Raw genomic sequence first — 15973 nt, 5'->3', positions numbered from 1 at the left:
AGTTTAGCTTTTAGAATCACATAAAAAGATTTACACTTTTAAAATAAGACTGAAGCCAATGTATCTTGATGATATTTCTTACCTATTGATTTTTTGAGAATTCTTTAACACAGGAGTCATGAATTCACTCGTCTTGCAGGGATGAAGTACAAAAAAGGGTTGTCCAAGTATTGGATGCTCCTGGAAGAATCAGAGTTGGCCCAGGATTGCTGGCGTGAATTACTTTGAAAAAGTTAAAACCCACACTCAGGTCTACTCCTTTAAGATAAAAGTTTATTTTAAATTTCAAATTATTAAAATATAAATTTTAAATTATTAAATTAAGATATAGACTGATTCCTATTTTAAAATATAATTCATAACGCAAACATGAGAAAAAGGTTGGTGAGAAGAAATCATTTACTGATAGAGGACGGCACTCAATACAAACTGCAGATACATTTTATCTTGTTCTTTAGCTGGTGTTTCCTTTGGCCTATAATTATTCTTCAGCCTTAACTCAAGGATGTCCATGAAGTTCAGGAGTCTGACCATTTGAACAATGCATTTCATTCACCTGTTTGTCAATGGTTCAGTTCAGTTCAGTCGCTCAGTCATGTTTGACTCTTTGTGACCCCATGGACTGCAGTATGCCAGGCCTCCCTGTCCATCACCAACTCACAGAGTTTACTCAAACTCATGTCCATTGAGTCAGTGATGCCATCCAACCATCTCATCCTCTGTCGTCCCCTTCTCCTCCCACCTTCAATCTTTCCCAGCATCAGGGTCTTTTCAAATGAGTCAGTTCTTCGCATCAGATGGCCAAAGTATTGGAGTTTCAGCTTCAGCAACAGTCAGTGGTAAGGGAACCAAATCATTCGCATATTTTCTTTCTTTTTCTAAATGAGTATTTTGATTGCACCGAGTCTTCATTGCTGCATGCAGGCTTTCTCTAGCTGCGGCAAGTGGGGGCTACTCTTCATCTCAGTGTACAGGCTTGTCACTGCAGGCTTCTCTTGTGGAACGCAGTCTTGAGAGCTTGCAGGCTTCAGTAGCTGTGGCACACAGGCTTAGTTGCCCCACAACATGTAGAACCTTCCTGTACTAGAGATCAAACCCATGTCCCCTGAATTGGCAGGCATATTCTTAACCACGGGGCCACTAGGGAAGTCCTCACATATTTTCTTACATACATTTTGTCAACATGTTAATTCTTTCAGGCCTAACTGCATCCAGGCACATGACTAGTGAGTAGACAGAGTAGAGGAGAGGGTGGAAGAGGGGAATGACTGGCACTATTTAAATTGTAGGCTTCCCTGGTGGCTCAGATGGTAAAGAATCTGCCTGCAATGCAGGAGACCCAAGTTCGATCTCCAGGTTGGGAAGATCCTCTGGAGAAGGGAATGGCAACCCACTCCAGTATTCTTGCCTAGGAAACCCCATGGACAAAGGAGCCTAATGGGCTACGATCCACGGGGTCGCAAAGAGTCGGACACAACTGAGCAACTAACACCTTCATTTAAATTGTACTGCTCTTGTCTGTCTCTCTCTTTCCCTTAGTCTCTCTGCTTATCTATGTCTCTCCTTTTGTCTCTCCCAAGCTTATGGAGCTGTTTCTATGAGTTCCAAGTCCATAAGACAGAACTCCACTGCCTTTATAAGAGAATGATTGGATATAAGATACAGGTCAGACTGCGAGCAGACTAGGGATGTAGACATCATTTGGTAAGCAATGGGGATCCCGAGATGGTTGCTATGTGGTGAGTGATCTATGCATAAATTCAACCAACTTGAAAACAGTTTTTGTTGATAAATTTATCAGTTGTTTACATTGTGCATTAGCCATTATGCCAGAGACCACAAACTCCAATACTGTTATGATCTGAATGTTTGGTTCCCACAAATTCATATGTTGAAACCCTAATGTGCAATGGTAGGAGGAGGTAGGGTCTTTGGGAAGTGCTTAGGTCATGAAAGTGAGGGTCAAGAGCCCTCAAGATGAGATGAATGCCCTTATAAAAGAGGCTTCAGAGGGCTGGCCTGTCCTCTTCTGCCATGTGAGCACACAGTGAGCAATCTGCAAGCTGGAAAAGGGCCTGATGATGGAGGGCTGGAGATCTCAACCTGGTCTCAGACTTCCAGCCTCGAGAACTGTTGTATATCAACTACCCGAGATGTGATATTTTGCTATAGCAGCCCAAACAGACTAAGACAACCACCCATGAAGACCAGGAAGGTGACCCGAAGGGGAAAGGCAGTTAAATGCACCAGCAGGTGACAAGGGCCACGTGGACCTGGAGAGCGTGCCCCGCCAAGCTTGAGCTTGCTGCTCTGCTCCGGCCAGTTGTGCCAGGTGGAACGCGCGCTTGGTCTTCCCAGGTCTTCCCACTTGTCAAAATAACCTAGACACCAGATTTTTATGTAAAACCTCCTAAATTTAAATACTGGCACCATTTGTTAAAAATATGGTGCAGGCCAAATAAAACAAGCCCGTAGGCTGGATTTGGACTGAGGGCTGCCTGGCTTCTTCCCTTGGCTTCTTCTCTCCTCAGCCAGTCCGAGGAGAAGTTGAACTCAGAGCTGTCGATGGGAAGAATTACATCTTACATCCTCCACTATGTCTGTGCACAAGTGAACACCCTATCCACAATAAATAGGAGGTACAGCTCCACGTGTATGGGTGACCTTGGGTGTGAAGAGATGAGTGTAAGTGTGTGTGGGGGGGAGGACAGGGCTGAGTTATTCATTGCGAGTAGGCTGGAGTATGAGTATGTCTCCCTAAAGGGGCCACTTCCAGATATCTCTGCCCAGGGTCCTGATTTATATACAGAGCTCGAGCCTCCACTCTCTTGCTCTCTCCTACCTCTCATTCCTGTTTCTAACCTGACACTGTGACCACAGCCCAGATATGTTATGCTTAGAACCAAGTCCTCATGTCCAATTTGATTCTGGCTCCCCTTACTAGCCTTAAACTAATATTTATTAATTCATCACATATCTAGTGATCGTCACTTACATACCTGCCAGGAATAGTTCTGGATCTATCAATAGTTACAGAGATCACTCTAAGATAAACCAAGTCCCTGACCCCATGGAACTTACGTTCCAGTGCAGGAGATAGCCAGTAAACACATAGAACAAATAAGTAAATAGGATAATCTAGATAATAATACGGAGAAGGCAATGGCACCCCACTCCAGTACTCTTGCCTGGAAAATCCCATGGACGGAGGAGCCTGGAAGGCTGCAGTCCATGGGGTCGCTGAAGGTCGCACACGACTAAGGGACTTCATTTTCATTTTCACGCATTGGAGAAGGAAATGGCAACCCACTCCAGTGTTCTTGCCTGGAGAATCCCAGGGACAGCGGAGCCTGATGGGCTGCCGTCTATGGGGTCGCACAGAGTTGGACACGACTGAAGTGACTTAGCAGCAGCAGATAATAATAAATGCTATGAATAAAACAAAGCAAGGTAATACAACTTTGGTGGTAATAATTCAGATTTGGTGAAAGGGAAGGCCTTACTGAAGAGGTGATCTTTAAACAGAAATCAGGAAGAAATCAGCAAGAAAAATCCAACTGTGCAGAGAAACTGGACAAATGCAGAGACCATAAAGGGAAATGAGCACAGGAAATGTGCCGAGGAAATGTGAAAGAATTTTAGAATTATTCTGAATTAAAAATAATTGCTGTTTATAGAGCTGGGATTTAAAAGGCTAAATTTAGTCTAAATCCTTCTTGGATTACTTGTATAGTAACCAATGGAAGAAATGAAAACCTGTAACCAAATCTGTGAAGACATGTTCACCTTCCTTAATAAAATGAAACCAAGACCTCTAAGGATAGCGCTGCATGGAACACTCATAAAGCAGAGAATCAGCTTGATCATGCAGTCTCCACTCCTCCAGGATGCATTCCCCACTTGGCAGCTCTTGATTATCATGGCCACTCCATGGGGAAACTCTCCAACTTAAACACTTGAGCCCAAGCTTCATGTAGGTGAGGTAGAATGGACTAGTCAAACAAGACTCTACTGAAAGCCTGGGAATACTGAAAGGGTAACAAACACACAGAACAACAGGGCTCTAAAAGATCCAGAGTGTTATAATATCAGGGCTTCCCTGATAGCTCAGTTGGTAAAGAATCCGCCTGCAATGCAGGAGACCCCAGTTAGATTCCTGGGTCAGGAAGATCCGCTGGAGAAGGAATAGGCTACCCACTCCAGTATTCTTGGGCTTCCCTTGTGGTTCAGCTGGTAAAGAATCTGCCCGCAATGTGGGAGACCTGGGTTTGATCCCTGGGTTGGGAAGATCCCCTGGAGAAGGGAAAGGTACCCACTCCAGTAATCTGGCCTGGAGAATTCCATGGACTATATAGTCCACGGGGTCACAAAGAGTCAGACACGACTGAGCGACTTTCACTTTCACAGGCCCATTTGAAGCATGGGGGACACTAGGAAGAGATCTTGGCTGGGCTCTCCCTTTCTGGCCTGCATGGTGGATGGAAGCACTCACAATCACTATGCAAGAGTGTCCTCCAAAAATCTTAACCATCCATGGTTCAGTCCCCTTGAGGAGCTGGAAACTCTCATGAATCATGGCTTCATCACATACACAAGACCTTGCCTCTTCCTTATAATAGGTCTGTGGCATAACCTTTATAAAATCTCCAAAGAATAACCATATCAGTATATAAGACATCTCTAAGAGATACAGAAACAATTAAAGTTCAGAGGGTCATTTTCTAAGCAGATGTTGGCCTGTGTCACCTTGCAGCTCTGCTCATTAGATGGTGCTTACTAAAGACCTGCACTTGAATCACATCTATTGCTCATTCCATATAGCAAGTAGATAAGAGCAGGCTTTGGATCTGTAGTTAAAAATTGAGCTAAGGCAAACCATTTAATCATTTCATATCTCTGTTTCCTTATCTGATAACTGGGACTAATGACAGCATGTACCTCATAGATTGACTGTGATCCTTCAATGAAAAAAATGCCAGAAAACCATTCAAAATAATGCCTAACATAAAATAAGCACTTAGTTGGCTATTACTACTCAATTTGTTGATATTTAAATAGATAAGAATGACACCTAGACATCCATAATATGACTCAAGTATGTTTTTATAATGCCCTACAACAAATATCCAAAAATAAAAAGCTCCTATGTAGTTACACAGCATAGTTAAAACATCACTGACTAGTGTCTAAATGTTTAGAAACACATGATAACTAATTATAACCAAGGATAGGAAAAGTCTGAATTAGTAAAAAGTCTATGTACATATAGCAGTTAGAATTATCAATATATTGATGTGTTAGTTGCTCAGTTGTGTCCAACTCTTTGCGACCTCATGGACTGCAGCCTGCCAGTCTCCTCTATCCATGGAATTCTCCAGGCAAGAATACTGCAGTGGGTTGCCATTCCCTTCTCCAGGGGATCTTCCTGACCCAGGAATCGAACCCAGGTCTCCTGAATCGCAGGCCGATTCTTTACAATCTGAGCCACAAGGGAAGCCCAACGGTATATATAGTCACTAGAATTATCAATACATTGATAGGACAAATTAATGGAAAATAATTTAAATGAATTTAAATTAAAATAATAGCTCAGGCACTTCAAAAACACTTCAGTAATATACAACATTTTAATATTCATTTTTCCTCACATAAAAACAGTTACATTAGTATTTAAGGTTATATGCTGATAAAATGCATGGTAATGCTTGTGCAAAACACCTTTTTAAATAATAGGGACTTTCATGCTTTGCTGAATGGCACAGATGGCAAAGAATCTGGCTGCAATGCAGGAGACCTGGGTTTGATCCCTGGGTGGAGAAGATCCCCCAGAGAAGAGAATGGTTACCCACCCCAGTATTATTGCCTGGAGAATTCCATGGACAGAGGAGCCTGGTGGGCTACAGTCTCTGGGGTAGCAAAGAGCTGGACATGACTAAGTGACTAACACTTTCACTTCATGCCTTAGAAGAGTTTTTAGAACAGCCTAGACAGTTTGTTAACGCAGGTTTAACCACCTAAGAAATTCTTTGTCTTTTACTATAATTAATAATTTGTATAATTAGACAAAATATATTTAAATGAATGTTTTTAAAAACCAAATGTTTAAATAGTATTTTAAAAATAAAAATTATATTGTTTTGGTAAGATGCTTTGGCTTGAAAAAGCCAAACAAGGAGATGTTGATCTTGTCAGGAACTATAAAAAGGGATATTTTGTAATCTTTTGAGAAAAGTTTTATTAATAAATAACAGTAGTAGTGGACTTCTAACTACAGCAGGATGACATGCTGCCAAGTTGCTGCCAAGTCGCTTCAGTCGTGTCCAACTCTGTGCAACCCCATGGACTGCAGCCCACCAGGCTTCTCCATCCATGGGATTCTCCAGGCAAGAACACTGGAGTGGGCTGCCATTTCCTTCTCCAAGCAGGATGACATAGAGGTCAACAAATCTCCTTGAAAAACAGGTATGAAACAGAACAAAATTGTCAAAAAACAATCATTTCTGGGATGTGAAAATTAACCAAAGGCAAATAAAAATTTTGATAGCTTTTTAAATTCATGAAAAGCAGCTAGAACGTCAAGTTAGACACAGAGACAGTCTGCAATCTTCTTGCCTAGAAATACTCCCATACCAACTCCACCCCCCACCCGGCTCCATCAACAGGGAGGTTTTGTGGGAGTGGAGCCAGCAACTAGAGAACCAATAGCAGAGCTGCCAGCAGGGCTGACATGCACATGTGCAAGGGAGATACAAGAAGGCCTGATGAAAAGTAAAAGCTGATGATGACTTGAACATTAACGAAATTTGGATGGGCTCCCAGCCCACATACATGGCCATAAATAAATGAGGGAAACCTTGTAGGCTTGAGGTATATAAGCACAACCTCTGTCTGATCGCTGGCTAACCAAGGTAAGCAGACGAAGCTGGAGACTTCATGGAAACCAGGCAAGAGCATGAACATTAAGAATGAAAGACAAAATAGAGACATCAATGGCCACATTTACAGAGTAGGCAAATTCAGAAGATAAAATCTATGAAAGTGACTAAAATAAACAGACAAAAATAATAGCAACAACAACAAAAAGGCAACCCTCAGAGAAAAATATTGGAATCCAGAATTGCTATTCTGTATTATCTAAAATGTCCTGCTGAGCTATCAGGGAAGCCCTCAAAGAAATTTATGAGACATCAAAGAATCAAAACAGATGCACACTAAGGGGGAAAAGTCCTTTAATAAAAACTGACTCTGAGTGGGCCTGATTATTGGATTAAAAAAAATTCAAAGCAGCTATTAAAACACGTTTGAAGAACTAAAGAAAACCATGATCAGAGTTAAAAGGAAAAAATTATGATAATGACTGCACATAATTAATCTCAATCAAGGAACACAAACTATAAAAATAACCAAATAAAATTTTGGAGTTGTAAAGTATAATACAGAAGTAAAAAACTCACTAGATGGCTCAACAGTAGATATGAGATGGCAATAAAAAGAATTAATGAATTGGAAGATATATTAATAGAGATTCTACAATTTGAACAAAAAATGAAGACGAAAGAACAAATCTTCAGAGATCCATGAGGCAATACCAAGCATATCAACAAACCTGAAGTAGGAGTCTGAAAAGGAAAGGAGAAAGAGGCAAGGAAGACATTTGAAGAAACACTAGCTGAAAACGTTCTTAACGTTGATGAAAAACATTTAATCTACAGATACAAGCCTACCAACAAACCCTAAGTAGAAACACAGAAATCCACACCTAGACATATTACAGTTAAATGCCTGAAAGCCAAAGATAAGAGGAAATCTTAAAAGTAGCAAGAAAGTAATAATTCATCATATAAAGAGATATAAAAATACAATAATGGCTGGTGTCTCATCAGTCCAGATAGCAGCAGAAAGATATATTCAAAGTCTTAGGGGGAAAAACCCTAGACCTGTCAATCAAGATTTCCATATCCAGCAAAACTGTCCTTTAAAAAAATGAAGGTAATATAAATACATTCCAAAGGAACAGGCTGAGAGAATCCCTTGCTAATTCACTTGCCTTATACTAAAGGAAGTTCTGCAGGCAATAATACCAGAGGGTAACTGAAATCCACAGGAAAAAATAAAAAGCATCATAAATGGTAAATATAAAAGGTGAACTAAGTATTTTTTCTTCTCTTAGTTACTTTAATAGACAGGATTATATAAGCAAAAATTATAATACTGTAGTTTCGGAGAAGGCAATGGCACCCCACTCCAGTACTCCTGCCTGGAAAATCCCATGGATGGAGGAGCCTGGTAGGCTCCAGTCCATGGGGTCGCTACGAGTCGGATAAGACTGAGCGACTTTACTTTCACTTTTTACTTTCATGCATGGGAGAAGGAAATGGCAACCCACTCCAGTGTTCTTGCCTGGAGAATCCCAGGGATGGGGAAGCCTGGTGGGCTGCCGTCTATGGGGTCACACAGAGTCGGACATGACTGAAGTGACTTAGCAGCAGTAGCAGCAGCAGTGTTGGGTTTATAACATACATAGATGTAGTATATGTGACAATTATAGCACAAAGGAAGGGAGGGAATAGAACTATATTGAACGAAGTCACTATTATTTTAGCCAAATTAAGTCAGTATTAACTTATATTTCTAGTGTTAGAATGTTAGCAAGGGTATTGTTTTTGAGAGCATTTAGAACCCAAAAGAAGGCTAAGAGCCAGAGAATTGATACTTTCGAACTGTGGTGCAGTCAGAAAGCACCACTCTTGAGAGTCCCTTGGACAGCAAGGAGATCAAACTAGTCAATCATAAAGGAAATCAATTGTGAATATTCATTGGAAGGACTGGTGCTGAAGCTGAAGCTCCAATACTTTGGCCACTGGATTTGAAGAGCCAAGTCACTGGAAAAGACCCTGATGCTAGAAAAGATTGAGAATAAGAGCAGAAGTGGGTGACAGAGGATGAGATAGTTGGATGGCATCACTGACTCAATGGACATGAGTTTGAGCAAACTCAGGGAGACGGTGAAGGACAGGGAAGCCTGGTGTGTTGCACTTCATGGGGTCACAAAAAGTCGGACGTGAGTTAGCGACTGAACAACAGAAGCCAAAAGGTCCTTTTTGTTGATAAATAAATCATTGAAGTATATTATTAATCATGACCACTCTTCTAGCAACATGTTAAATGTACTATATTTAATTATGTGGTTAAATAATTTAGTTAACACCCAAATGCTTTCTCAAATCAGCTTCTCTTCTGGTAAATTAACCAAATCACTAATTACTTTTCAAATGCAGAAGGAAAATAATTTTTAAAATACTCAAAATAAATCCTTGTTTATATACATAATACTACTGAACACTACAAGGCTTTGAGTTATTAAGGATATAATCATAGGTATATAATATAGAAAATAGTTTCCTCAATGTGATTAGAATTTATATATTCCTTCATTCATTCACTTAGCAAACATTAAGTCTTCTTGTCTGATAATTTATATAATGATTTAACCCTAACTAAAAGGCAAAAAATCTATAATTTTTAAATGTAGTTAATCTTCTGGATATCTTACTGTGGCAGAAGTGAAAGAATTTAAAGTTAGCCTTGTGACTTAAGCTAACACTATTTTTCAGTAACAGTCAATGAGCTGATCCTGCTAGCCAAGCAATTTTGAATTCAGACAAAGTAAGGTAGAGAATTTACAAATAATTTGAGGCATTTGATCAGTGCAGACAATCTGGATAATATTCTTCAAAAGCCATTTTTCTGCAATAGTGATTTTTTAAGGCTTATGCTATCAGGAAAGATTATCTGCATTTTCTACTTTCTCCTTCAGACAGCCAGAATCAGAGATGAAAGCGTCTTTAGTTGGTTTAGGAATTATGTGTTGGAGTTCAAGAAAATCTAAAATCCTACACCTTATTTGTTTAACATACCATTTTCAGAAATGGAAGAACATCAAAACTGTCAGGATCTTTTTAGTGACATTTCTTAGATCAATTCAGAAGGTAAATTTGTGTGAAAGTGCTACCATCTGCTGTCAGTACTAATGAACTGATGCAAATCTGCACTGAGAAAAATGTCAGTGTGGAAATGCATGCAGCCAATGAACTGTGTTAGGCTTACAACTCAATAAACACTTCTACTGGAACAAAGTTCTGCTAAATGGTTTTCCATGAAAATAGAAATGATGGGTCAGATTTCTATCTCTGAAACTCCAGAGAAGTTATAGTGGCACATTCTCTTAGAAAATTTAATTTAGCAATGGTTAAATGTCTCATAAAATAAGTCTGACATGAATACTGTGAATTGGTTTCAGAACTATTAGATACGACTATCACAAGGAAATGATAATACTGCACCTTCATTCTTACATCTAATAAATATGATGAGTTACTTGGTTCATTTCTTAATTTTCTTGGCTCTCTAGGACATCACAAACATAATTTCACGTGCTAAGCTTTCATCTAGTTTCATATTCCAGACTGATCAAATTTGCCTTCCACTCTGGGTACGTTCCTTAGAAATAAGGGTATCTCCCCATTCCTTCCCCTGGAGGCAAGGAAAATGGCCAATGAACGTCTACATTATCAGGTACTGTGCTAAGAGCTTTGCAGGGTCACCTTTCCCAGTAACTCTTTGAAAGTGAAAGTGAATTCGCTCAGTCGTGTCTGACTCTTTGCGACCCCGTGGACTGTAGCCCACCAGGCTCCTCTGTCCATGGGATTCTCCAGGCAAGAATATTGGAGTGGGTTGCCATTTCTTTCTCCAGGGAATCTTTTTTGAGACAGGCCTTAGTATTGCCACTGTGGAGAACTAGTTCCAAGAGATTATGCCTTACAGTCATCCAAGTGAGCATCCAAAGTGCACGGCCATACCCAGCACCCTCTCATCCCACTGATCAGAGCTAGTGTCAAGGACTGCCCTCTACAGTCCACTTCTTCAAATATCTATTTTTAAAATTTCAAATCAAATCCCTGTCATATGTGTCTTTTGCTGATCTTCTCTAAGTTTCTTTGTCTTCTGTTTTACTACTTTCATCATTTATTTTTATTCAGTTCAGTTCAGTTCAGTTCAGTCACTCAGTCGTGTCCGACTCTTCGTGACCCCATGAACCACAGCACATCATGCCTCCCTGTCCATCACCAACTCCCGGAGTCCACCCAAACCCATGTCCATCGAGTTGGTGATGCCATCCAGCCATCTCATCCTCTGTTGTCCCCTTCTCCTCCTGCCCTCAATCTTTCCCAGCATCAGGGTCTTTTCAAATGAGTCAGCTCTTCGCATCTGGTGGCCAAACTACTGGAGTTTCAGCTTCAACATCAGTCCTTCCAATGAACACCCAGGACTGATCTCCTTTAGGATGGACTGGTTGGATCTCCTTGCAGTCCAAGGGACTCTCAAGAGTCTTCTCCAACACCACAGTTCAAAAGCATCAATTCTTTGGTGCTCAGCTTTCTTTATAGCCCAACTCTCACATCCATACATTACTACTGGAAAAACCGTAGCCTTGACTAGATGGACCTTTGTTGGCAAAATAGTCTCTGCTTTTGAATATGCTATCTAGGTTGGTTGTAACTTTCCTTCCAGGGAGTAAGCGTCTTTTAATTTCATGGCTGCAATCACCATCTGCAGTGATTTTGGAGCATAGAAAAATAAAGTCAGCCACTGTTTCCACTGTTTCCCCATCTATTTGCCATGAAGTAATGGGACTGGATGCCATGATCTTCGTTTTCTGAATGTTGAGCTTTAAGCCAACTTTTTCACTCTCCTCTTTTACTTTGCCCTTCATATAATTTGTTTGGTTTTTCTTATTCATTTATATTACTTCTTTAGTATCTTTTGAGGATATTGATTCTTTCCATTCATTCAACAATCATAGTAAGCCCTGGGTCAAATGTTAATAACACAATGGTACACAAACAGATTACCCCTGATCTTCTAGAAGTTGCTGAAATATTCAAAATATTTTTTATTTCAAGATTGCTATTTGTTGTTAAATTTTGTTCATGATAATTTAGATACGAAATGCAATATTAAATAATTAAATCAATAATTTTTCTCCTGCTTCTTCCTTCATCATTTTTATGCTTAAAAAATCCTTTGTAGAATTAGAAAACCAGACACTTACCTACATCTATGTATAGTTTATCATGAAACGACTTGTCGTTTGCAAAGACAATTCTTTTTCTTACCTCCAGGGCTCTGACCATATACTTGTCTCTGCCTCGAACAGCCCTCCTTCATGTCTTACCTACTAATGTCCTTTGCTTCCCTATAGATCTCAGCTTTCTTTTCCCCAGCCCTGAATCAGGTACCCTCCCTCTGTGTTCCCACTGCACCCACGCCCAAGTCTACTGCTTAATTCTACACTGTCTTATGCAGGAAATAGACTGTTTACAGGAATCTTCCTCTAATTTCTTGAGGGCAGAAGAAATATTCTTATTACTATTTTAACCTCAGCATCCAGTACAGTGCCTTTCGTCTGGTAGTCACTCAACAATTATTTGTAGAATTACTGCATAAACAAAGACATCCTCCTGTGCCCATGTAAACAGATACTGGCATGTGCAGCCTGTCCCATAAAGGAGAATATTTGTGCAGGAACCACCAATGACCTCTATGACTCTGTGGGAACATGAAAGAGACCGAGACATTCTCTCTCCTTGGCACAAAACCAGGGAAATCACCTCTTGTACACTTATAAGAGTCCTCAGATAAGAACTTCAGTATCTGTTTTCTGAAATATTTCCTCCAAAATATATCTAAGAACAAAGGAAAGAGTTTGAGGGCACGGTTAGGAGTAACTCTCTACATAAAAAACTTCTGTCAACTATTCAATATATTCTAAAATCTACCAGTTTCTACATAAAAATAATATCCTTTATTGTCATTTTAAAAAAGCTGATCCAAGATACATATTTCAGTTCTGTGAATTAGCCTACCCTCTGCCATACCATCTTATTCCCCTAAGTTTGTTACTCAGGCTAAGGAGCAGATCAAATACTACTAAAATATATAGTAAGATCATGCCATTCTACTTAACTCACTCCTTCATGCAATTTTGCCCATGCATTCAATAAACATCACTGAATGCCTATTGTGGGTAAGACACCATGCTAAACACTTGTCTATCTATCTATCCATCCAGCCACTCATTTATTCAAAAATATTTACAGAGCTATTCTATGCACCAGGCCCTATTCTAGGCACTGGAAACATAAGCATACTTGAGACAGAAGCAAAATCTGCTCTCACAGAGTTTATATCTAGTTTGAGGTACTAGAAAGATATAAAACAACATTCTATTGTCTCAGTCCTTGAGGTTCTGTTACACACCCAGGACTGAAAGTCCCAGATTTAGGGCAGAGTTCCAAAGATAAAACAAGTTTGTCACTACTCACTTCCCTTCCTTTAGGATTTCTAAAGAGAATGGAAAAGCAGATCCCCAGGGAGAACAGCAATGTCATCTGGTCTAATGATGGGAGATGGATAACAGGACTTGTGACCCGGAAAAAGAAAAACTGGTAAGAGGGACACCTTTTGTGGAGAGATTTATTTTCCCCCATCATTTTGAAAGGAGGCCTGGGGATGCTTCCTCCTCCACAGAAAACTGTGTAGGCAGTCACAGTGGCACTGGCATAGAATGAAATGCCCCCCATTGTAGAATGGAGGGTGTCCTGAGAAAGGCGGGTAATTGCCTAAGGCCAGAAAGGAGCTTATCAGTAAACTAAAGGAAAACCATTACACAGAGGTGGTCAGGCCTGAGACCCCACACATGGAGTGAAACTCATGGAATCCAGGTATCATGAGATAGTATCACTATTAATACTGTTTCCACCCTCCAGATCTAATGCTTATTGTAGTTGTGCAACATCTATAATGCCGTGTTGAATGCTCTGCAGTGGGAAACACCAAGCTGAATACAAGATGTATACATTTTCATGACTGAGAGGGACCTTGAGTCAAATGAAACAGGCCATCTCTTCTCCTCATTTCTCTCCATGCTGCGTTAGGACATCTAATTCAAGGATTACAGAAATCACACTATAATACAACATTTAAAAGGCACAAACCCAGGAATATGGGAACTCAGAGAAAGAAAAGCTCACTTCTGATGAAGGAGAAACGAGTGGCAGAGATTTCCTGAAGATGTGGTATTTAACCTGGTACAGACCCTAGAGGATGGGCTTGGAGCATCCAGGAGGACTTGGAGCAGGGGCAGAGTGCAGCCACAGAGCTGGAGACAGAAAGGGGCTACTCTCAGTGTAACGGGAAGGGAACGAAGTGAGGGGCACATAGACTACCTACCATCTTTTGGATAAAACTAACAAGTTTGGTAAGTTGAAGAAAAAAATGCCTATTATTTTTTGTTGTTGTCTGCTTGGGTTTCTCATTTGTTTGTTTTCTTTTGTTTGATGTGTTGTTAAATGACTGAGGCAATCCCTGTAAATTCCGCAGTATTTACTGGAAGTAATCAACACTGGCACAGGACAAAGAAGCAAGGTCTGAAGTTCAATCCTCTCTTATACCTTGAAGAGACAGGGAAAAGGGGGGTAAGAAGATATATCCTAGTATACACTTCTAACCCTATTAAGTGCATGAAGATACAGTTAGAAAGACAGTGAGAAATTTTTTTTTTTTTAAATGTGGAAAGAAATGAAAGTCTTGCCCAAGTACTCAAGAAAGGTCCCCAAGCTATGCTTTGCTCTAGCTGCACCTGTTGATACCTTGTGACCAGTTAGTTGGGAATAAAATTCTAATGGTGTCTGGGAAGGTGGATTAAAAAAAAATAGGACAGTTCATCAAATTCGTATGTTACACAGAAGCCACTAGGCTTCCTAGAATTTTTATTAAAAATTATAGTCATCAGAGCAATAGTCCTCAGACACCATCTCCTCTATTAACAAAAACTTTCCTTTCATGGCTCCAAAGGGAGTCCAGAAACGAATTCTCCTACCCCTGCGTAAATCTACAAAGGGCTCCCTCTTTAGGCTGCTAACAGCCCCAACTGCAACCCCTGGATTACAGAGTAGAGTTTTAATATATTTATAGAGTCTATATGAGTTGTTGCTTTAAGCAACACCATTAATATGCCAGAACTCTGAGTTCTCAGACTTATTCAGTTATCAATTTGTTGTACATAATTTAATCTCTCTGTATTTTGATATGGAAATGGAAATAGCACTGCTGATACTTCACAGAGCGAAAGGAGATAACCAACACGACCATTATAAAGCTTGCTGGGGGAAAAGAGCTTATGTAAATGTCTATTAATTAAACAGGAGCAGCTGCACAACTAGGTCAGGCGTGATGATAAGACTGAACAACCCACCCCAGTCATCAGCATCAAAAGGAAGAAATGAACATTTAACCCTAATAGCACTTGTTGGTTGCATTTTATAAAGAATGTTAAATTGTAATATTCTGTAACATAACACAGTAGCATATTTCAGACCAGCCTCAAAGAAGTCTTTGATAGAACGTAAACTTATTAGAGACAACAGCCAAAAACAAAAACACAAGCCAATTACTAATGAAGAAGTTGTAAAAAAGCTAATCAAAGCTCTCATCCAGAGAAAATGAGAAAATCTGAGCTCAGAATGATGTTGTATATTGATGAGATTTTTATATAGCATCATGGAAAGAAAAATAAAGTAGATTTAAATGAAGACAAAAAGGACGTTGAGTCTCTGTTAAAAACCCTTGTTAAGTTCCATATCAATGTTTTTATTAAAATGTTCTGTTCGGTTAGAAACACCGATTTTTCAAAGATATTCGATGGGCGGTACTGGCAGTACAGGACATACTCACTCTCCTCTCTCTAGTCAAATCCCTGAGTGTTTGGAGGGCCACACAGAACCTTCACTCAGCCTCCTCCCATTTTGTAGAAATTTGCTCATAGAGGTGTCTTATCGACCTCTCAGGCACTCAGAAATTATGGCTCCAAGACTCACGTCCAGACTCAAGAATAGAACTTAGCCTTTCCCTA

At 40.0% G+C, this 15973-nt stretch overlaps 1 protein-coding gene across 3 annotated transcripts in view; it reads right to left on the bottom strand.

Moving 5' to 3' along the window:
* Positions 1-15973, bottom strand: part of ATG10 (autophagy related 10) — a 292933-nt gene that overhangs the window by 32383 nt on the left and 244577 nt on the right. For all 3 annotated transcript variants that reach the window (NM_001083531.1, XM_005209716.5, XM_059888478.1), the window contains 1 exon segment: positions 83-180. In NM_001083531.1, the coding sequence (NP_001077000.1) occupies positions 83-180 (98 nt within the window).

This window comes from Bos taurus, chromosome 7 (assembly GCF_002263795.3).
Source record: "Bos taurus isolate L1 Dominette 01449 registration number 42190680 breed Hereford chromosome 7, ARS-UCD2.0, whole genome shotgun sequence".
NCBI lineage: Eukaryota > Metazoa > Chordata > Mammalia > Artiodactyla > Bovidae > Bos > Bos taurus.
Note: the sequence above shows the minus strand (reverse complement) of the source record. Positions and strands in the feature narration are given on the sequence as shown.